The sequence below is a fragment of the Bison bison genome, unplaced genomic scaffold (genome assembly GCF_000754665.1).
Source record: "Bison bison bison isolate TAMUID 2011002044 unplaced genomic scaffold, Bison_UMD1.0 scf7180017864376, whole genome shotgun sequence".
NCBI lineage: Eukaryota > Metazoa > Chordata > Mammalia > Artiodactyla > Bovidae > Bison > Bison bison.
The window spans coordinates 2,012,211-2,037,184 of NW_011494948.1; the positions used below are offsets into that span (position 1 = coordinate 2,012,211).

Below are 24,974 nucleotides of genomic sequence, written 5' to 3' on the forward strand. Positions count from 1 at the left end.
GGTCATGGACTTTGAAATATGGCCTTAGTTTATGAGCTGTTTGATTCTGGGCAAATTACCTATAATTCCCTGTGTTTAAATATGACTCACAGGTAAAATATATTGTTTAGTAGATTAAATGAGTGAACACCTGAGGGCTTAGTATTACTTGGAAAATAGTAATGGTGCACTGATTTGCAACTGTTGTGATTATGTTAAAAAGATTAAGTGGTAGAAGAAACTCATTTGCTAGCAATCATCTTTCACATAGAAAGAGTGAAATAAAGGCTAGCATTTCAATGTGATGTGGAGTCAGAAAGGAAGAAGTTTCTCCTGCTGACCAAGTCATCAGGATGAGTCTAAAAGTGAAATGCCCTCCACGTGGTTGGCCAAAGGAGAAGCTGAGAACAAGCAAGTAATGGATAAACTGGAAAAGTTACGTGATTTATAAGACCGGTAACCCTGGGGCACATAATGACTCTGGCACCACGAGTGGCAGGAGCTTAGACAATTAAGTTGACTTTTCTTGCCTTGTGGGTTTTTTTTTTTTTTTGGTATAAGTGTGATGGAAGAATCAGGATTCCTACCTCTGTAGACGATAAGGAGAAAAATACAGCAACACATATAAAGCACTTAGAGAAAGGCCTCTCCAGTTAGAGGAAAGATTATCTGATGTGGATGAATGGTTCAATATCCTTAACTATTATTGTGGCTACAAAAGCAGAGATCTATGTCTGTATTTAATTGAAGAATGAAAGGGTATGTGGGAAAGAACATAAAGGATACAGCAGTAGAAAAGGGGATTCAGAAATCTGTATTAGAAAGATACAGGCAACTTAATTAAGCTCTGAAAAGTTACTCCAACATAACGAGACAAAAATATAGTCTCCGGTTAAAAAACCAAAAACAGTCCAGCCTTGAAATTATCACACTCTTTCTGTAAATATTCCTAAAAATGCCATATGGAATCCAATTAACTTCATCAAGCAACTATTAGCACCTTCTACAATGTAAAAGCTGAGATACGGTCATGCATAATCCATATAGTCCATGCCCTCTGTGACTGCATGACATATGTGATCTGCACACAGAGAGCTGAATAAGCTAAGTGTGAACCTGTTTTATGAGAGCTCAGAGAATAAAAACTTCAATTCTTCCTATGAGAAGAGGAGTGGGGAATGAGCTTAAAAGTCTTCTCCAGGGTTTCAACTCAAATGTCTATAAGATGAAACAGTTCTTATAAATAGATAAACTGAATTGTGTGTTAAAAAAAAAAAATGAGTGGGAACAGTTTGGAAAACTGGACAGTGCATGCCAGCTTAAAGACATTCAAATTCAAAGTTAAGAAAAAAAATTATCATGTATATTAGCAGGATCATCCAAGGCCAGTCTGCAGCCTTTGCCATAACACAGAAGTACTATGTAAGATGTAAGTTAGATTATGAAGTAAGAATATACATCATCAGGTAGAAAAAGGAAACAGGTAAACTGCTAGAGTGGATAAAGTCAGAGATGAGAGTATTATGCTTGAAATATATACCTAGTGGTGGGTGGTGCGAGAGTGAACAAGGCACTGAGGCTGAGATTGGCCTCGATGATAAATGTAATACTAAGAAGTTCAGTCTTTATCTTAAAGGCCTTTAGAATGGCAGGATTAATTTCTATGTATCCTTAACAGCTTCATTTTAAGAGTTCAATGGTTTTTTTGGTCTTTCTTGAAAACATATTTATTACTATCAAAGATTCTAAAGCCATAGCATTAAAGTGTTCTCTGTCACTGTGAAATATCTGATGGTATTTCTATGATGGAAAATATCTAAATTTTAAAATTTCTAAGACCTTCTAAGGTCTTGTCTCTGCTTGTACTAGTCTGTTCTCATAAGTCCTTTTTATTATTGATCATTAGAATTTAGTTTACTCATAGTGATTTTTTAGTCCTGCTACTTTTATTGCTTAGAGAAAACTATTTAAGGAAAATTAATTTTCTCCTTTTCCAGTCCCATTCCATTTTTGTTATCTGCCACCAGTCTTCTTTCAGAAACTTCTCCTTTCTCACAGGATCTGTGTGGCAGAACGCTTAGACTTACTTTGAGTTTGTTACTACTTCTTCATCATTTAGTAAAAAAAAAAAAAAATCAAGTCCATCATAAGAGAAATCATGAAGTTCAGTATTTAAACTCCAGAGTATTTTCTGTGATTATTTGCAACAGTGCTCATGGTAACTAATCAGGATCCCTTTGCGACATGGATAGTGTCACTTTCTGCAGTTTCCTTCCTGCCTAGAGAAGCTTTTTAAACCAGCGTTGCTGGAATACCACAGGAGCAGTTGCTATTTGAAATGACTATCCTCTGCCACTCTATCAAAAAAATTATGCTTGCGGGTTTTAACATACAGGTAACCAAGTCAAAGATTCATGATGCTCTGGAAGTTGGCTGTGTGGACACTGCCTGTCTAAATCAAGAGGCCAAGATATCTTATCATACATGTGCTGCTGCTGCTGCAGCTAAGTCGCTTCAGTCGTGTCCGACTCTGTGCGACCCCATAGATGGCAGCCCACCAGGCTCCCCCTTCCCTGGGATTCTCCAGGCAAGAACACTGGAGTGGGTTGCCATTTCCTTCTCCATCATACATGTGAGGTTTCTCTAATTCTCATTTCTATTATTTTGTATATATAAATGTATGTGTTTTTTTTTTTGTGTGTAAGTGTATACACCTGTGTGTATATAGGTATGCATCTGTGTGAATTGCATCTTTGCCAGGAGACTTAGGAAGGCAACACTTCTTGAGTGAGGCCAAACTTCCTGTTTTCTCTCCTGCGGCCAAACTCCATCTGCAAATGTTTCATGTGTGGTTTTCATAATTAAGTTGATTTTGTGCCAAGGAGGGGCACTATGCAACCAGTTTCAATGGCTCTTTGAGGTCTGCAAAGATGTTTGTGTAACAGAACACACAGACAGCCTGCTAAAACCAACCAGAAATCTGATTTCATGATATAAAAGCATTTGCTCAATTAATAATAATTTGCTCAAATTAATAGCAATAATTTATAGTATTTAAGAATCATGCCAAAAAAACCCAACTTCAACATAGCGGCAGATTTTCAAAGACCCCTATTCTTGTTAAAGAGGAGTAAGAAGTTGATTATAGGGTGAGGCTGATCGTACCTCCAACTTCTCAACTATCTTACTTGAACCAAACTCTGTGTTCTCGTCTCTTGATCCGATATACTGTTGCTAAGAACATCAAACAGTAAAAGTAAAGCATGGTGTAGTGCTTTGGAATTTGTAAAATACTCAATGAATAAAGAGTAATATTACTATCAGTTTTTGTTAGGGTAAAAATGCTGGAAAAGAGAAATAAAACATTATCTTATTTGGAATTTGCCAGGCCATTGTTTAACATCACTCCTCTAGCATGAGTTAGTCAGGTAAATTTTATTGTTTTTATTCTCACCTATCCATGGTATCCAGCTTTTTATAAAAACAGACCTTATTTCTAGAATCTACTATATTATGCTATAGTATAATATGGGATGTGAATGAAAGTTATAGTATTAAGTCATGTTAGAAGTGGTTTATGATAGATGCTTCTTTTCTTCTTTTATATATTTTCTAAGTATTGGAATTACTTGGGTTACAAAAGACTACTATGAAGTTACATGAACTGTAATTTATATAGCAATAAACAACTGACCAGATATCTTTAATAATCTGTTAGTAATGGCACTTCAGGGGAATTCAGAAAACTGGAAGAAATCAGTTTAGAATTAAAAATGTATGAACACATTTATAGTAGAATCTGAGTGGTGATATAGAGAATGTTAGAATTAAGTACAAAATAATAAATTATACATTAAGAAAAATGCAGATTCATTACTTTTGAGTACATAAAAAATTTCTTCCAATCTATAGGTCTTTGTACATATTTTATTAAATAAAAATTTAAAACTCAAAATAGAATATTTTTGTATGTGACTTGATAATACTAATATGCAGAAGGCATCTTCAAGCAGTAAGAAATGGTCTCTGTAAACTTGTATGTTTATAATGTTATTTTGTTCAGCATTTTTCCCTATAAATAGTAAAAAGTTTATATTAGCCCAGCCCACAAGAATCTATCAAACAATAATTTGTATATATATATATATATTTCAAAAGAATGTATTTATGTTTTCTCCAAAGAGAAAACAGCATGAACCATATTTGCTTTTATCTCCCAGGGCTGGGGAGTCAGCTATGCACTCTATCAAATCCTTCCTATTGATAGTATAGACCTCATTTGACCAAAAAATACTCCCTGTATCATTTACAAAGCCAGTTACTCTCCCAGAGTATCAAAAGGTTAGAAAGAGAATATCCAGCGAGAAATCATTCGGTTTTGTGTTTCCCCACAAACACTCTGACTGTGAGGAAAATGCTCTCAGAGGTTCTTACCTGCAGTGTACAACCATGGGACCTGCATCAGGAGGGTTACAGGTTTTGACTCTCCGTAAGAAAGCCAGAAAAGGTGTTGGGTGTTCTGGAACACCATGATCAGGCCAGGCAGTGAACTGGAATTGTCTCACTTCTCTCTTCTCACTTGAACCATTCTGTAAAGTAAGAACAGTGATTGAGATTCTGTGTTCTTAGCCTCAAGTTGTATGATGTGTAATAACATGGGAAAGGTAACATGTAGATGTGTTCTCTTAATTCCTTCCCCTAACCTGTATTCTTTGGGAAGAACTACTCTTTGGAGTTATAACTACAAGCTATTTGTAAATGACAAATATTTGCTCAGGAAGACAAAATTCCTAGGTGAGAAGCATTCCATTTCTCAGGTTTAACTATCAGGAGTGCTCCTGTCATATTTTACAGAAAGAACTAGTTCTTCTTCATCCAGTCTTCATTTGCCGAAACTTGCATTCAGAGCAAGAGTTCCATGTTTATTGACAAATCACTAGACAAGGAGAAAAACTGCCGAGCGATAATGGAAGAATCATTTCATTCTTCATTGTTGCCAGTAGAATCAAGATTTAAGTAAAGCCTTGAAATATTTGATTTCTCAAAAGAAGCTTTCTTTAAATAATGGAAAGGGGAAAGAGAGGGGGGAAAAAAAGCAAACCTTGTAAAGTGCAAATGTTCGAACACAATATGTGGCCAGCTCCACTGTATCTAGCAGCGTCACTTGGACCAGCCCATGGGTTTCTGTGCCTCTGCTGGGCCAATACTGGTCACACTTCACCTAGAAGAAACAAGTGACACATTCAGGGCAGAGCCTCATCAATTTCTCTATTAGCTTTATTTTGAGTTGCTGTTGAAGGAAAACAGCTTTTCTGCATTTCATTTTATGTTGATCTTTTTCTGGCGTGCATTCTTGTTATCCCAATATATGTAAATTACTGCTCTGATGCCAATGTAAACCACATTTTTCAAACTGGTAGGAATACTAAGCAGTAACAGATTCAATTTTGCTGGAGAAAAATAAATTGCAGATTGTCGCCAAGAAGAATAAGGAGAGAGGTATTTGAAACTTCAGAGGACTTGAAAAGAAAACACAAAATTGTTCTACGATAGACGTTAAGAATCGCTTCAGAAAGATTACACTTAGGCACTTAAATGACATGGTGAGATAGTTAGTGTTCATCCATCAAGGTTTAAAAGGCACAAACGATTTCATCTTGAGCTATCTCGAAATATGCTTGTTTAAAAGAAAAGTAGAAATAATTTGTAAATCTGTCAAAGTATAACAAACAACACAGCATTTTTCTTTAATACAAGATAAATGGTATGTATATCAAAAACAAATGAAATATGTAAAGTCTGGGGGAAAAGAGCTGTCTGTTCTTTAAAAAGTCTCCAAGGGTAACCCACTAGCAGTGGCAAAGTTTAAATAATTTAAAACCCATTCATTTTAGATCAATAATCTACAGTGATTATGTGAAGTTGGACAAGAAAAGCACGTAAAAAGTATTTAATGCAATTAATTTAATATGCAACAAAGAATAATTCCAAACCTGCTGTATGCCTCGAATTTATTGAATGTGCCTTTGGGCATTAAAAAGTGTAATGAAAAATAGCAAAGATAACACTATTTTCTAGTAAGACGATACATCAGAATATATTTACCCTTTCCATCTCAGATTAAAAGAAAAAAAAAATGGGAGTAGTTCTTAGTTGAAGCCAATTAAAATGCATGTCTCTAGGTAAACAAATCTAGTACTATTTTATATTAGTACATTTTCTACTTGAAAAATACTTGAAAATTATGATCTTTGGATTTAAACAAAAGCAATGAGGCATTATCATAGGTACTTGGATTTTTGGCTCAGTAAATAGAATTACTAGGTAATTATTTGCTTTTATGTTGAATATAAATATTATTACCATTCTGTAAATAACATTGTAATTTTCTGTTTCACAACTAAAGCATTTGCTGCTCAGAGTCTGCCTCTTTCTGTGTAGAGACCAGAACTTGTGAAAAGGGAGAGGGTTAATCCTCTACACAGTTTCCTAGACAAGATGAAAGAAAAGGTCCAGTTACACAGGAAGGCAGAGACTGCGTTCTCAAGGTCTGCTCCTGTGCCTTCATCTCAACTGTGAGACCCACACAAACATTATCTATATCAAGAAAAACGAACAAAAGTGGTTCACCATAAAAATGGAGAATTATATCTTAGTAAGTTGTTTTTAAAGGCTTGCATTTATAGATGCACAAAATATTCTTGTTTCATATTTCTATCATATGTTCTAACTTAAAAATAACACAAGGGAAAGAATTTTTTAAGGAGAATATTGATATAGTAAGACCAGGGTTGGGTACATCTGTGTCTTCTCTGAAAGCAAAGTCGCTCAGTCGTGTCTGACTCTTTGCGACCCCACGGACTGTAGCCTACCACGCTCTTCCATCCATGGTATTTTTCAGGCAAGAGTACTGGAGTGGGTTGCCATAGACATCCATTAAAACCCAAGTTGTACTTGGATAAACTTAGAAAAGGCTACTACCCTCACAGAGCCAATATTACTTAAGTAACCCTAATTCAGATAGAAAAAAAAAAAATCACAAAAATGAAGTCAGAGGATCTGTTCTAAACCATGAAATAGATGTCAAGTTGATGTCTTGCTGCAAAAGACAAAAGAAACTGGAGGCCTCTTATTGGAACATTTGAAGGGACGCCAACAATGTACTGAGTTTAGGAATCAACAGAGAAACTCAAAACTCATGATTTAAGAATTTCAGCTGAATATGAGTTCTTTCAAATCAAAACCAACAGGTTATATCCCAGGAGGACAAATACCACTATGAAGGGTACAAAAACCACAAGTTAATGCAACAAAATGAACTAGAAGTTCAGTACAATTCACCAAACCCAATTCAATGTAATTATGTTTCAAAGCTGGAGAATGGTTATCCTTAGACCTTTTAGTGAGGTAAGACAAAGGAAAACAAGAAAAGAACCATAAGCCAGCCTTTATGTGATCTCTGGAAAAATGACTCCACTATCGAGTGACTTTCCATATACAAATCCACTCCATCCCTAAAATGTAGGAAAACTTAAATTTATAATGATTATTTTAAAGTTTGAGAACTGCAACTATTTTTGGCTTAGTTAGACTCTGACCTCTTTAGGAAAAAAAAAAAATTCCGCAAAACATTACTATAAGGAGTAAATACTGTGAACATTTTTTAGCTCTTTAAATAGTTCTTGTACTCATTTTAAAGAATGTATTCTAGCCTTACTCTTTACTAAAAAAAACCCCTCTAAAATGTTTTAAGTGAAACTGCAAAAACTAGAAGCAACTTTTTAAAAAGTCAATATATTTAAACATCTGTGTTTATTCTCAAGAGACATTTTGCAAGCGGAGTTTATGAAAAAATAAATGTTCTAATGTATGTGCACATTCACATGTACAGTCTCAGCAGTGGGATTAGAAGGGTTGCCTGAGCCCTCTGAACAGCAACATAGGCTTCCCTTCAGTGCAAGGACTGCAACACTTCTTTTCTCCACCTCATTCTCTGAGTAGACTGTATAGGTTTCATCCTGAGGGCTAAATTTAAGGGCTTAGACTTACTAATAAATATTCCTTTAAGCCTTGCATTATTAGCCATACACTAAACAAATAATTTCGCATTGTAAGGTTAGAGAGGGAGTCAGAAGTCTAGTGAGGAAAAAAATGAAACGGATACAGAAAAATAATATAAATTATATATATTTTTTCCTAACCAGCTAATACAAATGAGCTAGCTCTGTTTCCCTCTCTTGAAATGTTTTCTTTGGCAATAACCCTCCCCACTACCAGTTTTTTTTTTTTTTTCCCTGAGAGAAGAATCTCAGAGAATAATCTAGAGAGTTACTACTTCTTAGGTTTCATGCATAGAGCTGAGTGTGAGAGTTAACATGTGCTGTACAGAAGGCTCCCCTTATACAAGGTGGGAGTTACAGTACAAATACTGATGTCTGTCTTTTCTTATTTGCTTCTGAAGTGACTACAAGTGGCCTTCAGGACTGATTCATGAAAGGTCAGGCAGTTTCACTGTTTAACCGGTAAGCTGCTTCTCTGTTTCCAGGACCAAAGCCTTGTGGCCTCTTCTATAAAATGGGAATGATTATCTCCTGCATGACAGGTTTATTATAAGGGTTGGAAATCTTATACCTGAAACTCTGAACCCAATGGCCAACACAAATAGGTATCCAGTGGGAATATTTATTATTAGTTAACCATGTTCTCAGCTTTTTGTGTTTGTTGTTATAAACCACTGAAATCATTCTGAATGTGAAAAACTGAATATATTATTAATCCTAGCAGATATGTATTTAGGATTTTCTAGATGGGAGGTGAGGTGTCAGTGGCAATGAAAACACCAAAGTGAAAAACAGTCCTGCCCCCAGTCCATCAGCCATATTGACTAAATATGTAGGGGTGTTTATATCTCCTGGTTCATCAAATAGGTAGTTGTGACATTCCAAACAGTCCTTTAATGGACCTGGGCCCCAACTTGCTGTGAAGAGAGAATGTACTAGAATCAGAGTAGAAAAGGAGTAAAGTAGAACCAGGCTATGGTTTAGAAACATCACCCTGTAACTCTACTTGAGGCCCAAATTGAAAGAGACAGTTCAGATTCCTGGCTGAATTTAGGGGAGATATTTCTTTTTATTATCACAAAGAGAATCCCTTTATGTGGTAAGCTTTCATTTTTTCCAAAATTATGGAAAGACTGGGTTGACCATAGCTACATGTATGCTGTGGAATTCATTCATTTTCTCCCTTTCATGGCAAATTATTAAAAGTAAGTTGATGGCATGATAGAACATATTTAAATGTATTCAAAAGAGTAACTCATTATTGGAAATATCTCGTAGGATTTGATCCAGCAGGTCTACTGACTGTGCTTTAGGGAAATGCTCTCCTTGTTTCGTTTTTACTTCCACATGGCTTATCTTGGACATGGTTTGGCACATTAAGGGCACTCAACACGTGTAAGCCAACTTTATAATCAACTATACTGTGGTCTAGGTTGGCTTATTTTTAAACAGCCTAAAACTTTATGAAAACAAAACCTCATTTCAATTTAACAAAGCTTTATTGAGCCTGGCAGCATGGCGGAAGGCATCAGAATTCCAAATTTAACAAACCAATACTCCAAAGAGTCCCAGCAATATTGAACCCAAACGCATTTGCCACATAGTATTTGAGAAAGCCTGCCTAGGGTTATTTAGTCAAAGAAAGACTTAGAAGAGACAATAAATGATATTTGGAAATCAGTATTTAGTACGTTTGGGCAAAGGATTCTACTGTAAAGAGGGGACAGTATGTTAACATTAGATAATGCAAATTAATGCTGTTCTTGGGAAAAAGGAAACGTTACCATGACTAAATATACATTTAATAAGAAGAATACAATGAAATAAAGTTTCAGTTAAATATTAGGATATATTTTAGTGGACAGAAAAATTACATGCCAAACTGATTCTGTAGGCTATTATATCTCTTTTGGGGATTTTTTAAAAGACCAGATTTAATACTTGATTTTCCAAAATCAGGAGAGATAATTCTCAAAGATTCTCTTCTCTTTGAATAATAGTGTCATTCTCCCCATTCAACTAATATTTAGTCATATCTATTTTCAACTGGCAAAACTATCTGGTTTATGAATTTCTTTCATTTTCTCTTTGCTGACCACTATTTAGCGAAGGATCAAAGGCAATGGAGTCCTTGAAATGAGAGTGATATTAAAGCATTTGACTATCAGTACAGTCATAGCTTTTCATAAATAAAACCATAATGTCAAAAAATATTATTCTCTAAATAAACCAAATTTTGCTGCTTATCAGTTCACTGAACCATTCAAACACTTATTAAACCATTTATTAATTTAAAAACTTAATATTCATTTTCTTCTGTTTTTTGATGTGTGCTATAGAATATCTGTGCCTCTCCCCCCCCATTCACATTGTTGTTATTCAGTCACTGAGTTGTGTTTGACTCTTTGTGATCCCATAGATTGCAGCATTTCAGGCTTCCCTGACCTTCACTATCTCTGAGTCTGCTGAAACTCATTTCCATTGAGCTTGATGCTATCCAACTATCTCATCCTCTGTCGCCCCCTTCTCCTCCTGCCCTAAATCTTTCCCAGCATCAGGATCTTTTCCAATGAGTTGGCTCTTTGTATCAGGTGGTCAAAGTATTGGAGCTTCAGCTTCAGCATCAGTACTTCCAATGAATATTCAGGACTGCTTTCCTTTAGGATTGACTGGTTTGATCTCCTTGCAGTCCAAGGACCTCTCAAGAGTCTTCTCCAGCACCACAATTCAAGAGCATCAATTCTTTGGTGCTCAGCCTTCTTGATGGTCCAACTTTCACATCCATACATGACTTCTGGAAAAACCATAGCTTTGACTATATGGACCTTTGTTGGCAAAGTGATATCTCTGCTTTTTAATATGCTGTCTAGGTTTGTCTTCCAAGGAGCAGACTTTTTTAAAATTTCACGGCTGCAGTTACCATCCATAGTAATTTTGGAGCCCAAGAAAATAAAATCTGCCAATATTTGTATTTTCCTCCTATCTATTTGGTATGAAGTAATGGGATTGGATACCATGATCTTAGTTTTTTGACTGTTGAGTTTTGTTTTATTTTACATTTTTCCTGCGGGTTTTTTTTTCTACTTTTAAACATGTATTTATTTTCATTGAAGGATAATTACAATATAGTGCTAGTTTAGGACTTAGGGAACTCAAACCAGGGCTCTGTGACAACCTAGAGGGGTGCGATTGGGGTGGGAGGAGACTCAAGAGGAAGGGGACATATGTATACCTATGGCTGATCCATGTTGATATAGAGCAGAATGTTGAGTTTTAAGCCAGCTTTTCACTGTCCTCTTTCACCTTCATCTAGAGGCTCTTTAGTTATATTTGCTTTCTGTCATTAGGGTGGTTGCTGTTGTTCAGTCAGTCAATCATGTCCGCCTCTTTGCAACCCTATGGACTGCAGCACGCCAGGCTTCTCTGTCCTTTACCAACTCCCGGAGCTTGCTCAAACTCATGTCCATTGAGTTGGTGATGCCGTCCAACCATCTCATCCTCTGTCATCCCTGTCTCCTCCTGCCTTCAACCTTGCCTAGCATCAGGGTCTTTTCAAATGAGTCAGTTCTCCGCATCAGGTGGCCAAAGTATTCGAGCTTCGCCATCAGTCCTTCCATGAATAATCAGCATTGATTTCCTTTAGGATTGACTGGTTTGATCTCCTTTCTATTCAAGGTACTCTCAAGCATCTTCTCCAACACCATAATTCAAAAGCATCAATTTTTCTGTGCTCAGCCTTCTTTATGGTCCAAGACTCACATCCATACATGATTACTGGAAAAACCATAGCTTTGACTGGATGGACTTTTGTTGGCAAAGTAATGTCTCTGGTTTTTAATATGCTGTCTAGGTTTGTCATAGTTTCGCTTCACAAGAGCAATCATCTCTTAATTTCATGGTTACAGTCACCATCTGCAGTGATTTTGGAGCCCAAGAATATTAAAGCCTGTCACTGTTTGCATTGGTTTCCCATCTATTCACCATAAAGTGATGGGGCCGGATGCCACAATTTCGTTTTTTGAATGTTGAGTTTTAAGTCAACTTTTTCACTATCCTCTTTCACCTTAATCAAGAGACTCTTTAGTTCTTCACTTTCTGACATAAGGTGGCATCATCTGCATATTTGTGGTTACTGATATTTCTCTCTGCAATCTTGATTCCAGCTTGTGCTTCATCTAGCCTGGCATTTCACCTTATGTACTCTGCGTATAAGTTAAATAAGCAAGGTGATTATATACAGCCTTGACGTACTCCTTTCCCAATTCGGAACCAGTATGTTGTTCCATGTCTGTTTCTGTTGCTACTTGTCTTCCATACAGGTTTCGCAGGAGGTAAAGTGGTCTGGTATTCCCATCTCTTTAAGAATATTCCACAGTTTGTTGTGATCCATAGTCAAAGGTTTTAGTGTAGTAGATGAAACAGAAGTAGATGTTGTTCTGGAATTGTCTTGCTTTTTCGATGATCCAACAGATTTGGGAATTTGATCTCTGGTTCCTCTTCCTTTTCTAAATCCAGCTTGAATATGTGGATGTTCTTGGTTCATGTACTGTTGAAACCTAGCTTGGAGAATTTTGAGCATTACTTGACTAGCGTTTGAGATCAGTGCAATTGTGTGGTAGTTTGAGCATTCTTTGGCATTGCCTTTCTTTGGCCCTGGAATGAAAACTGAGCTTTTCAGTCCTGTGGCCACTGCTGAGTTTTCCAATTTAGGGTGGTATCATCTGCATATCTGAGGTTGTGGATATTTCTCCTGGCAGTATGTTGAAATCTGATTCCCTATGTGATCGTATTAGGAAGTGGGGGCTTGAGGAGGCCCTTAGGTCATGAGGGTGGAGGCCTGGTAGAATGGAATTAGTGCTTTAGAAGAGAAACTCCTGAGAGCTCTCTCATCCCTGCATCGCACAGACAGTTTTCTATGAAGCAGGAAGCAGCACCTTGGTCTTAAACTGTAAGAAGTTAAGTTTCTGTTGTATATAAACCATCCAGTCTATAGCATTCTGTTATAGCGACCTGAACAGGATAAGACAAATGCATCTGATAGGGATTAACAGACGGAGCTGCACTCAGCTTTTCTAATGACTTCTCCCATTATATCTCCACTTTCTAGCACGTTGTTATAACCTGAGGGAAAATGTATGAAATGTCCTTGTCATGGCCAGGTGGCACTTGCATACCAGGCCTTCCCTCATGACTTGAGTCTCTTTGCCCTCAGCCCCAGTCACTTCTGGCAATGACTGGGTACTCCACACACATTTATTGTCACCTCTGCGCCTGCCTTCGTCTGCCCAGTGGCTGCCTGTGTTCCAGCAGTGCTCCAGTGTCACTGACACTGAGCGATAACCTTACATAACTTAAAGTTTCAATAAAAAGATAATGTTTGTATACCAGCCAATATGGATACGTTTCAATATAGTAACTCCCAGTAAAACTACAGTGGTGCATACCAGCTGAATGTCTGCCTTGCCTGGGCACAGAGATTAACTTGCACTTCTCAAAATCTTAGAAATAGCCTAGACCAGCCCGGAGCACTGTAAGCATGACTGCAAAGAATCACAAGGGCTTTGCACATTGTCACTGGGAGCAAAGCTGCATCTCTTTCTCATTCCTTAGGATGTGCTGCCTATAACTCACTTCAGTAGGGATGTTCTGAGCCAGCATCTGTAGTCTTCCATCCTAAATAGAGGAGGTGGGATGGACAAAGAAGGGAGAAATTCCAGGAAGCTAACAGACAGTAAGAAATTGGTGGGATCCTTCCTGTTATCTGACATGGTTGACAAAAGAAAACCAAGAGTGTGGAACTTGCTAGATAAGGACCCAAACATCCTTTAGGCGGCCAACATGAGTATCTTTCTTTTTGTTGCCAGTGTCCTATATACATTAAGTATCCACTGCTTTTTAAAAACAATCCCATACATCATGCAGACTCTAAAGGCAACGACTGTGCTGCAATCACAACAGTTGCTTAAGGAAAAAGCAGTTTCTGTAGCCCTAGATAGGCAGTGCTTCAGGTTATAGTTTGAGAAATTAAATGTTCAAGGCCTCTTGTGCTTCCAGTTCTGTATGGAAGAGGACACAGACCTGGCATTTGGAAGGCATTTGCTCTCTATTAAACTTACCGAACCTTGACAAACCAGAGGGGCCAGGAATTAGTCTGCCACCAGCCAAGGCTGGGCCTTCCAAAACCGATAACGACAATGAAAACAATAACACTGCCATTTATAATCCTCAAAGGGATTCTGCCAACTTTTAACCCAAAAGGACCTCACAATCTGAAAAGTTATCTCAAGCTTTTTTCTATAGAAAAACAAGAAAGTGTTTGATCAGAATCTCCTTTCTTGCTGCTTTTTGTCCAGAATTTCCCTCTTAGCTACAGAAGCAAGTGGAATATGTCTCCATCTCACTGTCACTCTCTGTTGGGGTAAATTTACTATGATGGCATTCAAGGAATGGAGAGGACACAGGAAGAGTGAGTGGTCTTTAGGTCTAAAGTGCTCCAGTGGCCAAGCTTCAGGTTTAACTCCCTAAACTATTAGCATAGTGTAGTTCGGCCTTGACATCATCTAACCTCCATTCATTAATACAAACAACCGAATTTACTGGATTATGGATTTTCCCATTCCTGGCCTATCATAAAATAAGTCATGTTGCACAATATGTTTGATCTGCTCTAGCAATGGATGCCATTAACCAGGTTCCCTGGTTATCTATTTGGGAACAGAAATGGGATTTAGAGAGTTTGGAAACTGAGTACGGACTTCCTCACATCTTTTTTTTTTTAATTTTAATTTTATTTTTAAACTTTACATAATTGTATTAGTTTTGCCAAATATCAAAATGAATCCATCACAGGTATACATGTGCTCCCCTTCCTGAACCCTCCTCCCTCCTCCCTCCCCATACCATCCCTCTGGGTTGTCCCAGTGCACTAGCCCCAAGCATCCAGTATCGTGCATTGAACCTGGACTGGCATCTCGTTTCATACATGATATTTTACATGTTTCAATGCCATTCTCCCAAATCTTCCCACCCTCTCCCTCTCCCACAGAGTCCATAAGACTGTTCCATACGTCAGTGTCTCTTTTGCTATCTCGTACACCGGGTTATTGTTATCATCTTTCTAAATTCCATATATATGCGTTAGTATACTGTATTGGTGTTTTTCCTTCTGGCTTACTTTACTCTGTATAATAGGCTCCAGTTTCATCCACCTCATTAGAACTGATTCAAATGAATTCTTTTTAATGGCTGAGTAATACTCCATTGTGTATATGTACCACAGCTTTCTTATCCATTCATCTGCTGATGGACATCTAGGTTGCTTCCATGTCCTGGCTATTATAAACAGTGCTGCGATGAACATTGGGGTACACGTGTCTCTTTCCCTTCTGGTTTCCTCAGTGTGTATGCCCAGCAGTGGGATTGCTGGATCATAAGGCAGTTCTATTTCCAGTTTTTTAAGGAATCTCCACACTGTTCTCCATAGTGGCTGTACTAGTTTGCATTAAGGAGGCAAGAATATACAATAGATTAAAGACAATCTCTTTAACAAGTGGTGCTGGGAAAACTGGTCAACCACTTGTAAAAGAATGAAACTAGAGCACTTTCTAACACCATACACAAAAATAAACTCAAAATGGATTAAAGATCTAAACATAAGACCAGAAACTATAAAACTCCTAGAGGAGAACATAGGCAAAACACACTCTGACATACATCACAGCAGGATCCTCTATGACCCACCTCCCAGAATACTGGAAAGAAAAGCAAAAATAAACAAATGGGACCTAATTAACCTTAAAAGCTTCTGCACATCAAAGGAAACTATCAGCAAGGTGAAAAGACAGCCTTTAGAATGGGAGAGAATAATAGCAAATGAAGCAACTGACAAACAACTACTCTCAAAAATATACAAGCAACTCCTACAGCTCAACTCCAGAAAAATAAATGACCCAATCAAAAAATGGGCCAAAGAACTAAATAGACATTTCTCCATAGAAGACATACAGATGGCTAACAAACACATGAAAAGATGCTCAACATCACTCATTATCAGAGAAATGCAAATCAAGACCACTATGAGGTACCATTTCACACCAGTCAGAATGGCTGCGATTCAAAAGTCTACAAATAATAAATGTTGGAGAGGGTGTGGAGGAAAGGGAACCCTCTTACACTGTTGGTGGGAATGCAAACTCACATCTTATTCTTTGCTTTTACCACTAACAAATGTGGCCCACGTTGGATGATGACAATTCCAATCAGTGCCCACGTTAGGGTGTGTCAAAATTTTTCTCACATCCTTGACATTTATAGCACTAAGTCCCACTACAACACTAACTCTTTAAGTGAATCAACTCCCGCTATAAAGCTTGCAAGACATGAAGCAACAGTAAGTGTCAACTATGGGAACTGACTGAAGGCAGGCTGGGAGGACAAGTGAAAGACAAATACTCCTTAACCTCACTGAATCCATTTCACCTTCTAACACTAATCAGGGTTGCTCAAGAATTTGTCAACGATAGGCCTACATGGTCCCTTCTGTACCTCAAGACGGGAAACAAAGTAGAAGAGAAATAGCCAAAAGCAGAGAGATAAAGGGGGAATAAAGTGAGCAATCACCCACCAAATAATAGAGCTTCCGGGCCAGGAATGGTCTTTGAGAATCCTCCCTTGGAGACCCTCATTCTTCAACCTAGGCGTGCCAGCCATGCATCCCAGCTGCCCACAAATAACACCCTTGTAGTGGAAATCCCAGCTGTATACATTTTACTCTCCTACCAGTGCTTCATTTTTTCCGAACTCTTTCTTCCCTCCGTGTGGTTACCCAGACCAATTCATGTGCTTATTGGCATGTTATGAAACATGGAAACAATTAAAGACCACATTCTGGGGCACAAGAATAAGCTGCTGCAGAATCAGTGAACTACGCAGAACTTGAGACGATTTGGCAAAAAAAGATGGAAACTGTGGAATAAAACCCACTAACCATATCTCCTGTCACACAGTATACAAGTCTTTAAATTTATTTGTGCATTTTTAGGCAGCAATCAAACTTCAACTTCAAAATCTCTAGTTTTTAGCTTTATACATATACATATATATATATATATATATTTTAATATATCCTAATGAAACTCATAGAAAATATTCAGCTTACACATTTTCTCCTCAGGCTTGATATATGAATGTACACACCGTGCAAACAGTCTCCTGATTTAAGTTTGGGACTCTTGCAAGGCCACGTTTAAGGGAGACTGATGGCATTTGAAAAATCAAAGAACTGAAGTTTTCAAATGGCCACCGTAAGCCCTAAGCCCTACCCCACACTTGGAAGGCTTCGTCAGCCTTCCAAATACGAATAATGGTCAATTCTCTAACAAAAGATCAGGGAAATGTCTAACATATGCAAGAGTAAATTTTTTCTTGAGTGAACTGTTCTAATTCAGCAACGGTTACAAGCCCTGCTGCTGTGTCAACCGCAGAGAGGAGTTGGGAATGAGCCTTGGCACAGTAGAGGGCTAGAAAACACAGGAGGTTGGTTCTGAGAAGAGGATCCCCTATTATCATAAATAAATAAGAAAGGGAAGGGGAATGAAAATCTGAACCAAAAGGAAATGTGCTATCAAAACTATATTTAGTGGTAATTATTACTACACGTAACTCATGTTCATAATAATACTGTTTTCACATTGTATTGCTTCAAGATAAGTGAAAGTAGCCGCCAGAAGGTTCTATGGTAGACTTTTTACAGGCAGATTAACACACTTCCTGTGTCAGGGTCTCCATTCTGGAGATTCTGTCAAAGGCAAATGCAAAGGGACCCCATGTTCTGAGCTACACTCTCCTGTTGACTAGGATGCATGGCTGTGCAACCCCGGGCTGGGAACAGGGGGCAAAACTGACTATGCGGAGTGACTCTTGTGTTTGTTAGGATTCACCAACAACCACAGAGAAACAGACTCATTTCATTTGGGATCAAAACTTGATTTATTTGGAAGCCAGCTTTAGGGGAAACCAAAGCTATAAACCAAAGCTTCTAACTTCTCTATTTCAACCAAAATATAATAGAGTAGACTCACTGAGACACCTTGTCACATTCTTTATCTAAGGTCATATCCACATTATGTTTCCACGTAATCCAGAAAGGAGACTTTGAGGTGTCCAGCAGCTTGCGTAATGTCACATAGCTAGTGTGCACTAAAGTTGGGCTCTAAACCCAGACATGTGACTGCAAGGCACCCCTGCTTGGAACCCTGTCAGGTTGCTTCCTCTGATGGTGGTGTCCCCAGGCAATTCTGTGCAGTATCATGCAATCTTTTCTTCCTATTCTTCTCTCTTTCCCACTTCAGTTAACAGGTATTCCTGATTATTTGTAATGCACAGAAGTGTTTACACACACACACATGCCTTTTTTTTAATAAGCCAGGGGATGAATTTTATTTTAGGAACCCAAGCCTTCATCAAAATAATGAAATTTTAAGCTTTAGCCCTTGGAGAAGTGATTTGTTTAAGCTGCCTGGACCTCTTCCCTTTATGAAAGAGACTACAGCAGTTTCTAAATAAAGCCAAGTGTTAATATGACTGCTTTGAAGTTGGCTGCTGGGAACTGAGGATTCAGTGAGTTGCAGGTCAGCCCACATAACCCTAAAAGTTCCCCAAGTATGGAGCTATATATTTCAGCAACAACTAACCAATGTTTAAAACACTGTTTGTATAGCAAAATTTAACCTATGTTCTTGTTTTGAAAATCCAGGAATGCTTTCCCCTTGCTTCCTGGGACTTTAGGGGAAAGAGCAAGTGTACAGGGGAAAATTGAGGTGGGAGGATGTGAGGGAGGAAGATGAAGAGCAGGTAAGATAATTTGGGGGTTCAGTGCTTTGTTAGATCTCTCCAGGGCATTTGGTCATTTATTTTCAAGTGTTCTAGACTGAGGAACAAAGGCTTTGGGGCTTTGGGGGTGAGAGTATATCATTGGTATAGCCAGGGTTGATGATGATTGAGATCTCTCAATACTGGCTTATGTGGGTCATCATAAGTTTGGGGACAGACTGAACCATCACAGAATAAAAAGCACAAGGCGGCACTTTATTTGGCCTCCTCAGGTCATTTAACAAAGGAGAGAGCTAACTTGCAAGAGCAAAGAGTAATTAATGAAGGGAACAAACAGAGTTCATTTAGTAACTTCCAAATAAGTTTCTCTGTCTGAGGTGGGAGAAAAAAAGGTAGCCTGCAACAGAAAGATAAACTGTGGGTATTTAAGTCACAATGCCTTCCACCAAGAACTGCTCATTACCATCACATGTTGCACTGGCAGTGGGGCCAGTTAGAACTAACTTTATTATTAGAAGCAATTAGGGAGAAAAGGGGCAGAATTTCATTTGGTTATTTCAAAACAAGTTTCTGTGCCTGGCTTAATGAAAGCCTGCAGTGTCAAGATAAAAATGTGTGTTTTACTGAAAACAGCTTTTGCAAATGACTGCTTGTTACCAGCCAGTATCTCTAGGCAGAGCAGTCTGGGTAGGCTGGATTTACACGCATACTGTAACATAATAGTTCAGTTGCCTCTGCTTCACAGAAGTGCTAACAGGCAGTATGGCCTGGTGGGTAAGCACATGTGTTGTGGAGACAGACTGTCTGACTTCAATTCTTCACTCTGACCTTGGTAACTGAAAGAGCTTGGGTGACCTTCTGGAATGTCCTGGCCTCAGTTTACTCATATATAAAGTGGAAATCATAGTAGTGTTTATCTCATGGATTGTTGTAAAATATCAGTGTACCCAAAATATGTCAGACATTGTTAAAATTATTAACAATTGTATCCAAGAATCATTTGGATAGGAGTTGCTTTAAGGAAAGGGCCAGTTATACATAGGGGTTATATAGAGGTTACCCTGAGTATGAGTCAATAAAAGATCTATTTACATCTTTCAAATGGTATTTGAATGTAATGTGTAACACATATATGTCTTCACAGTCATACAAGTTTTTTTAAATCTAAATTCATTTCAGACAATATTTTTGTAGAATTCACATTCTGAAAAGATCTGATTGCTTTTTAGCTTTGCTAAACCAGTTGTGTTCCATATTTATTGATTTCCCAGCTTTAAAATAACAGCTGGGACTTTTCATATTCTCCGAAGTCTGAGCTTTTTCCTTAGGGATCTCCTGGTCAGTTTTCAACTCCTCTCTCATAGACACACTGGGGCTAAGAGAAACTGCCATGTATTGAGCTTAGAAGAATGTTTAAAACCTGGCTGTCACACAACAAATGAGGACTCAGGCTTTGACTTCCTTATAAATCTCCTTTTTGAGAATACTGTGAGCCCAGTAAAAGAGCCCTCTCACTGGTAGTTTCAAACTCTGCCCTGAATGCCCCATGCTTCAGGGAGACTATATGCTGTCTTCAGTGACTTGTCAGACTTGTTCCTTAAATTCTCAAGGTTACAGGCTGATTTTCATCAAATGGCTACAATATTTGCATGTACACTTGGGAATGTGGATACTGCTTACCCATTATGTTCTAGTTTTGCAAATCAAGAGCATTTAACCAATATGCCATGCTCCATAATATTGGATCCATATGATGAATAAAATTCCTTTCTTAGACCTTACTAAGCAGTGACTCTGTTATTAAAACCTATTCATTTTGGAGAAGGCTAAACTAGCAAAATGCCCTCTGCGTTTACATGTTTTCTCAGCTCTGTATTAACCCACATCATTTTTCTGACTGCCCTGACTTAATTTATGATAATTTGAATAATTTTTGAAAGGACCCTCTTTCACAGAATTTTAGATTCTCACTGCAAATTATGAGAAAGAAAAAGTTGAAAATGTCAGGAAGTACATTTTATTGGGATTTTCCCCCAAAGTCTGTGCATTCCTATTAAATGTGAATTTTAAAAAGATATCCAAGTTGATATTTATTCATCTAGCCAAGTTGCCTACTTCTTTGAGTGCTATTTTTTTTTTCTTTTAGTGATCATACACATCATAACATGAGATAATTTCCTTTTTAAAAGATACAAAAGAATGTTAAAGCATGATTTAGTCTAAGCTGTTGATATTCATATTTAGTGGCTGGTAAAGAAACAAAACTTAAAGAAATCTTAGATTCTGACCGGAACTATCTGAGGGAAGATTTTAAGAGGGGGAAGGTAGATATTCATCCTTACCCTGGATCGCTCTTCTAGTTTTGTCATCATAACAACTGTGGCACTCCGTTGCTCCCATATCATTCTCCAGAAGTCCCCGAATGTTTCCGGTAGAGATCCCTGTGTTGCGATATAGGCATTTTGTTTCCTGTAGCCATCTATGTAATTGGCATTCACATAGTCACTTCCTGGGATACCTGTAAAACAAGGAGTGTTATGCAACTATGTGAACGTATCACAAGAGGAAACAGCCTGGGACATGGCCTGATGACAGTGTTGTATTATTGTTTCACACTGTATTAATGTTTGGGTCTTAAACAGGATTAAAAATGGTTCTTATTGGGACCATCACATTAAAGAAATACAATGTGTGAAGTGTTGAATCTTTGTCACATGACAAGGTGGACTCCAAAGAAAGGAAAACACAACTGATTGTTTGTGGAATGCCTTTTCTCTCACTGATTTTTTTCTCCATTGTTTTCTCCATTGCATCAGCAAAATACAGTGTGCAAAGGAAGATAAGCAATTATTTGGTCATATTCCACATTCATTCTCTTCTTTCTCAGACAAAAACCAAATAAAATGATGCCTGAGTCTGAAAATGCAGTATAGGGTGGAACATGTCTTAACAGTAAAAATTGTTTCCAGATTTAGCTAACAGGGAATTCATATATAAACTCATTTAATCCTCGCAACAACTCTCGGAAGTTCAGTCATGATCTTCCTTTCACAAAGGAGAAAACTAAGGTGCACAGAGATGCAAAAATGCACCAGAATCTCTGGTCTAATTATAGGCAGGCAGTCTGCTACATCTGTGTCTTAACCCCTGTAGGGTACTGCTTCTCCCTTAAACTTCAACGGGTTGTTGAATCACACAAATCGCTCTTTGGATGATGACAACTGCCTCCTAATTGGTTGTCCCATTTCTACTTTTGTCCTTTGCAGTCTGTTCTCTATTTCGATGAGAGCAGTTTATAAAAATATATTTCAGACACTGAATGTCTCTTCTTCAAACCCAACAATGGCTTCTCCTTATACTTTAAATAAAATCCAAATTCTCAACAATGGCTACAAAGCTCTGTACTTCTCCAACTCATCTTGTCTACTCATCTACTCACTTTCCAGTCTCTAGACCCTGTCCTGCTTCTACATGCTGGCTTTGTTAGAAAACATTGCTCCGCTAGCTTGGTGCCATCCCACATTCCACAACACATTCTCTGTCTCCTTCCCATCAGAAAACACTGAGCCTCCATCTCAGGGGGCCTGTTCTTCATACCCTGGGACCTCAGAACTCTCTTGGCAACATTGTAATTATAAATTTAATTGTTCACTTGCATACTGCTTGTGTTATTTGCCTCTAGACCACATATCTTTTATTTACTTTTGCTATCCCTGATGACAAAAAGAGTAAATAATTTGCCCAAGTTCTAACATTGAATAAGTGGCAAAGTTGTAACATAATACAGATATTCTGATTAAAAGTCTAATTTTCCTTCAGCACAGTGTCTTTATAAGGGTTACAGGGAAGTCTGAACTTCCAAGAAGATTGACCAGAATGATGATGTAAATCAAAGCTATTTCATATGAGAAAGGAATATATATTAAAACCTGGCAAAAAAAAAAAAAAAAAAGAGTTGGACATAAGAGTTGCCCATGAATCAAGAGAGGTTGGGGATTACTATGTTGAGACCCAAATCTTTCAGTTCTGAAGGATGTAACTAGAGAGAGATGAATTTCATCTCCAGTATAATAAAGCATTTTCATATAGTCAGAATCAGAAAGGGTATAGATTTCCTCCAGACGTAATGAGTTGCCTATTCCTGAAGGAACAAACACTTTATTGGGATATTAGCATGATACAGGAGATACAGGAGATAGCAGTAGAACCTGTACATGGTCCCTTTTTACTTTGGGAAAACATGAGTCTTGGATTTATTAAAAAAAAAGAATATATTCTTTATAATGGAACATATGTTCCCAAGCTAAGATTACTATATTTCAGTGATTGCCACTTGCAATTACTTTGACTGCTTTTCTGATTCCAGTTGTAAAATCGATCCTCTCAAGAAAAGTAATGAAAGTCAGATGGAGGCTACTGGGTTCCAAGATGAACACATGGATATGAAATACCAGCAGCATCAGTGAAAAGCCTTTTGAGCAAAAACTGAAATGCACGGTTGGTTGTAACATTATTCATCTATTACAGCTACTCAAGAAGCTGTTGGGGTTCTGGCAGCCCTTTGTTGATAAAGATCCTATTCCTCCCTGACACCGCCTTACTGCAGATTCAAAGGACAGTTTAAATAAAGTCCTCAGGTTACAGCCACTGGGAAGCATGCACATCTCCATGTCTGCAGGATTTGGTTCTGAGCCAACAATGAGTCTACTGTATAACACAGGGAAAGCTCACTTTAAATAATGTAATTTAGCAGGTAACATTAAAGAAATGATAGAAAAGATTCTGGCTAAGGGCCTCACTCAGCTACCAATACAGAGAGAACTTTTTTCCCCCAAAAATTCAAAAATGGAGAAATCTGGTTTAATGACTCAGAAAATACATCAGCTGGGCACTGTGCCATTTCTTCCTTATCAAGGGTAACAAATGTGTCTGAACAATGCATCTGAAGACAGAGGTAGTGAATGTGAGACACACATGTAAAGAAGCGGAATCAGACCTAGCCTACATTCTTGCATAAACTTTAATCAGCTATTACATAATGAATTGTTTTTTGATGTATTGCTCAAGTTTGAATAATATGTTGTTATTATATTTTATGGGGAATAGGTTGATACTGAATAAAGAGTCGGGACAAAAATACAAAAATTCTGCTTGAAAATTATTAGGCACCTGGATCCATATTGTATCACCAAATGCTTTAAGAATTTGGGACTTGATATTGTGCAAAGAAGAGAATTGAAAACAATACTTCCACACCTAGGAGAGCTAATTGTTAGGGTAATATTTATATCCTGAAAATAATGTGAGGATCCTCTTTATATATTTTGACACTTGTCTGTAAGTAGGTAATACCTAGAATAAAAGTCTCCTGGCAAATTGCTTTGCACACTCTGACAAAAAGACACTTCCACTAAGTTCTATCACATGTTCTTTGCAATGTGGAGATATGAGAGTCTACTGTGTTCTCTAGCAGCTCCAAGGCCAAGTGTGTCTTATATTCATACAACCCAACATAATAAGCTGTGCAGAAAGATGAATGAGAAAAGATCTGAGAAATAATGGTGGCTTGTACTTCTAAAAAAAAAACATTAACCTCAGATTGAAAGCTAAGGTTAAAGAGTAGTGTGTTTTGAGTAGACAAGACCTCCATTTTCAATCTGACATATTTAGAATGATTTTTCAGCCAACTCCAATGGAAAAAAAAAATCATACTATATTGACTTTCCTCTAATGCAGTGCAAATCAGTGTGCACTACTAATTCATGAGAAGTGTGTAAGAATTAACTGAATTCTGGGGCTATGTTAAGTAGAAATCTAACTTAAAATGCAGAACTGAAAGAATACAGAATTACTGTCAATCAGCTGATTGCTTTTATTTCTTGGATTGGTGAAGATTTGTCCAAAACTACAGTAATGGTACCTTGCTTTTTTTTTTTCTTTTGAGAGGGAAGAGTTATTAAAATAGCAAGAACTTGAAAAAAAGATGTCTGAAACTCATCATAAGTAGAATCTTAGGATTGGTCCTGCCGTAGGCACTCTCTTGGTCCCAGGTCCTACAGGCACAATTGGTCCTAAGGTCATTGTCCAAGAAAAACAGCTTAGAAC

At 37.7% G+C, this 24,974-nt stretch overlaps 1 protein-coding gene across 9 annotated transcripts in view; it reads right to left on the reverse strand.

The window, feature by feature from the left end:
- The window catches only part of PTPRD (protein tyrosine phosphatase, receptor type, D), a 572,360-nt gene that overhangs the window by 44,621 nt on the left and 502,765 nt on the right, over positions 1-24,974 (reverse strand). For all 9 annotated transcript variants that reach the window (XM_010856985.1, XM_010856991.1, XM_010856992.1 and 6 more), the window contains 3 exons: positions 21,212-21,387; positions 5,081-5,200; positions 4,414-4,568 (listed from right to left, as the gene is read on the reverse strand). In XM_010856985.1, coding sequence (XP_010855287.1) covers positions 4,414-4,568; positions 5,081-5,200; positions 21,212-21,387 — 451 coding nt within the window. The remainder of the gene's footprint in view (positions 1-4,413; positions 4,569-5,080; positions 5,201-21,211; positions 21,388-24,974) is intronic.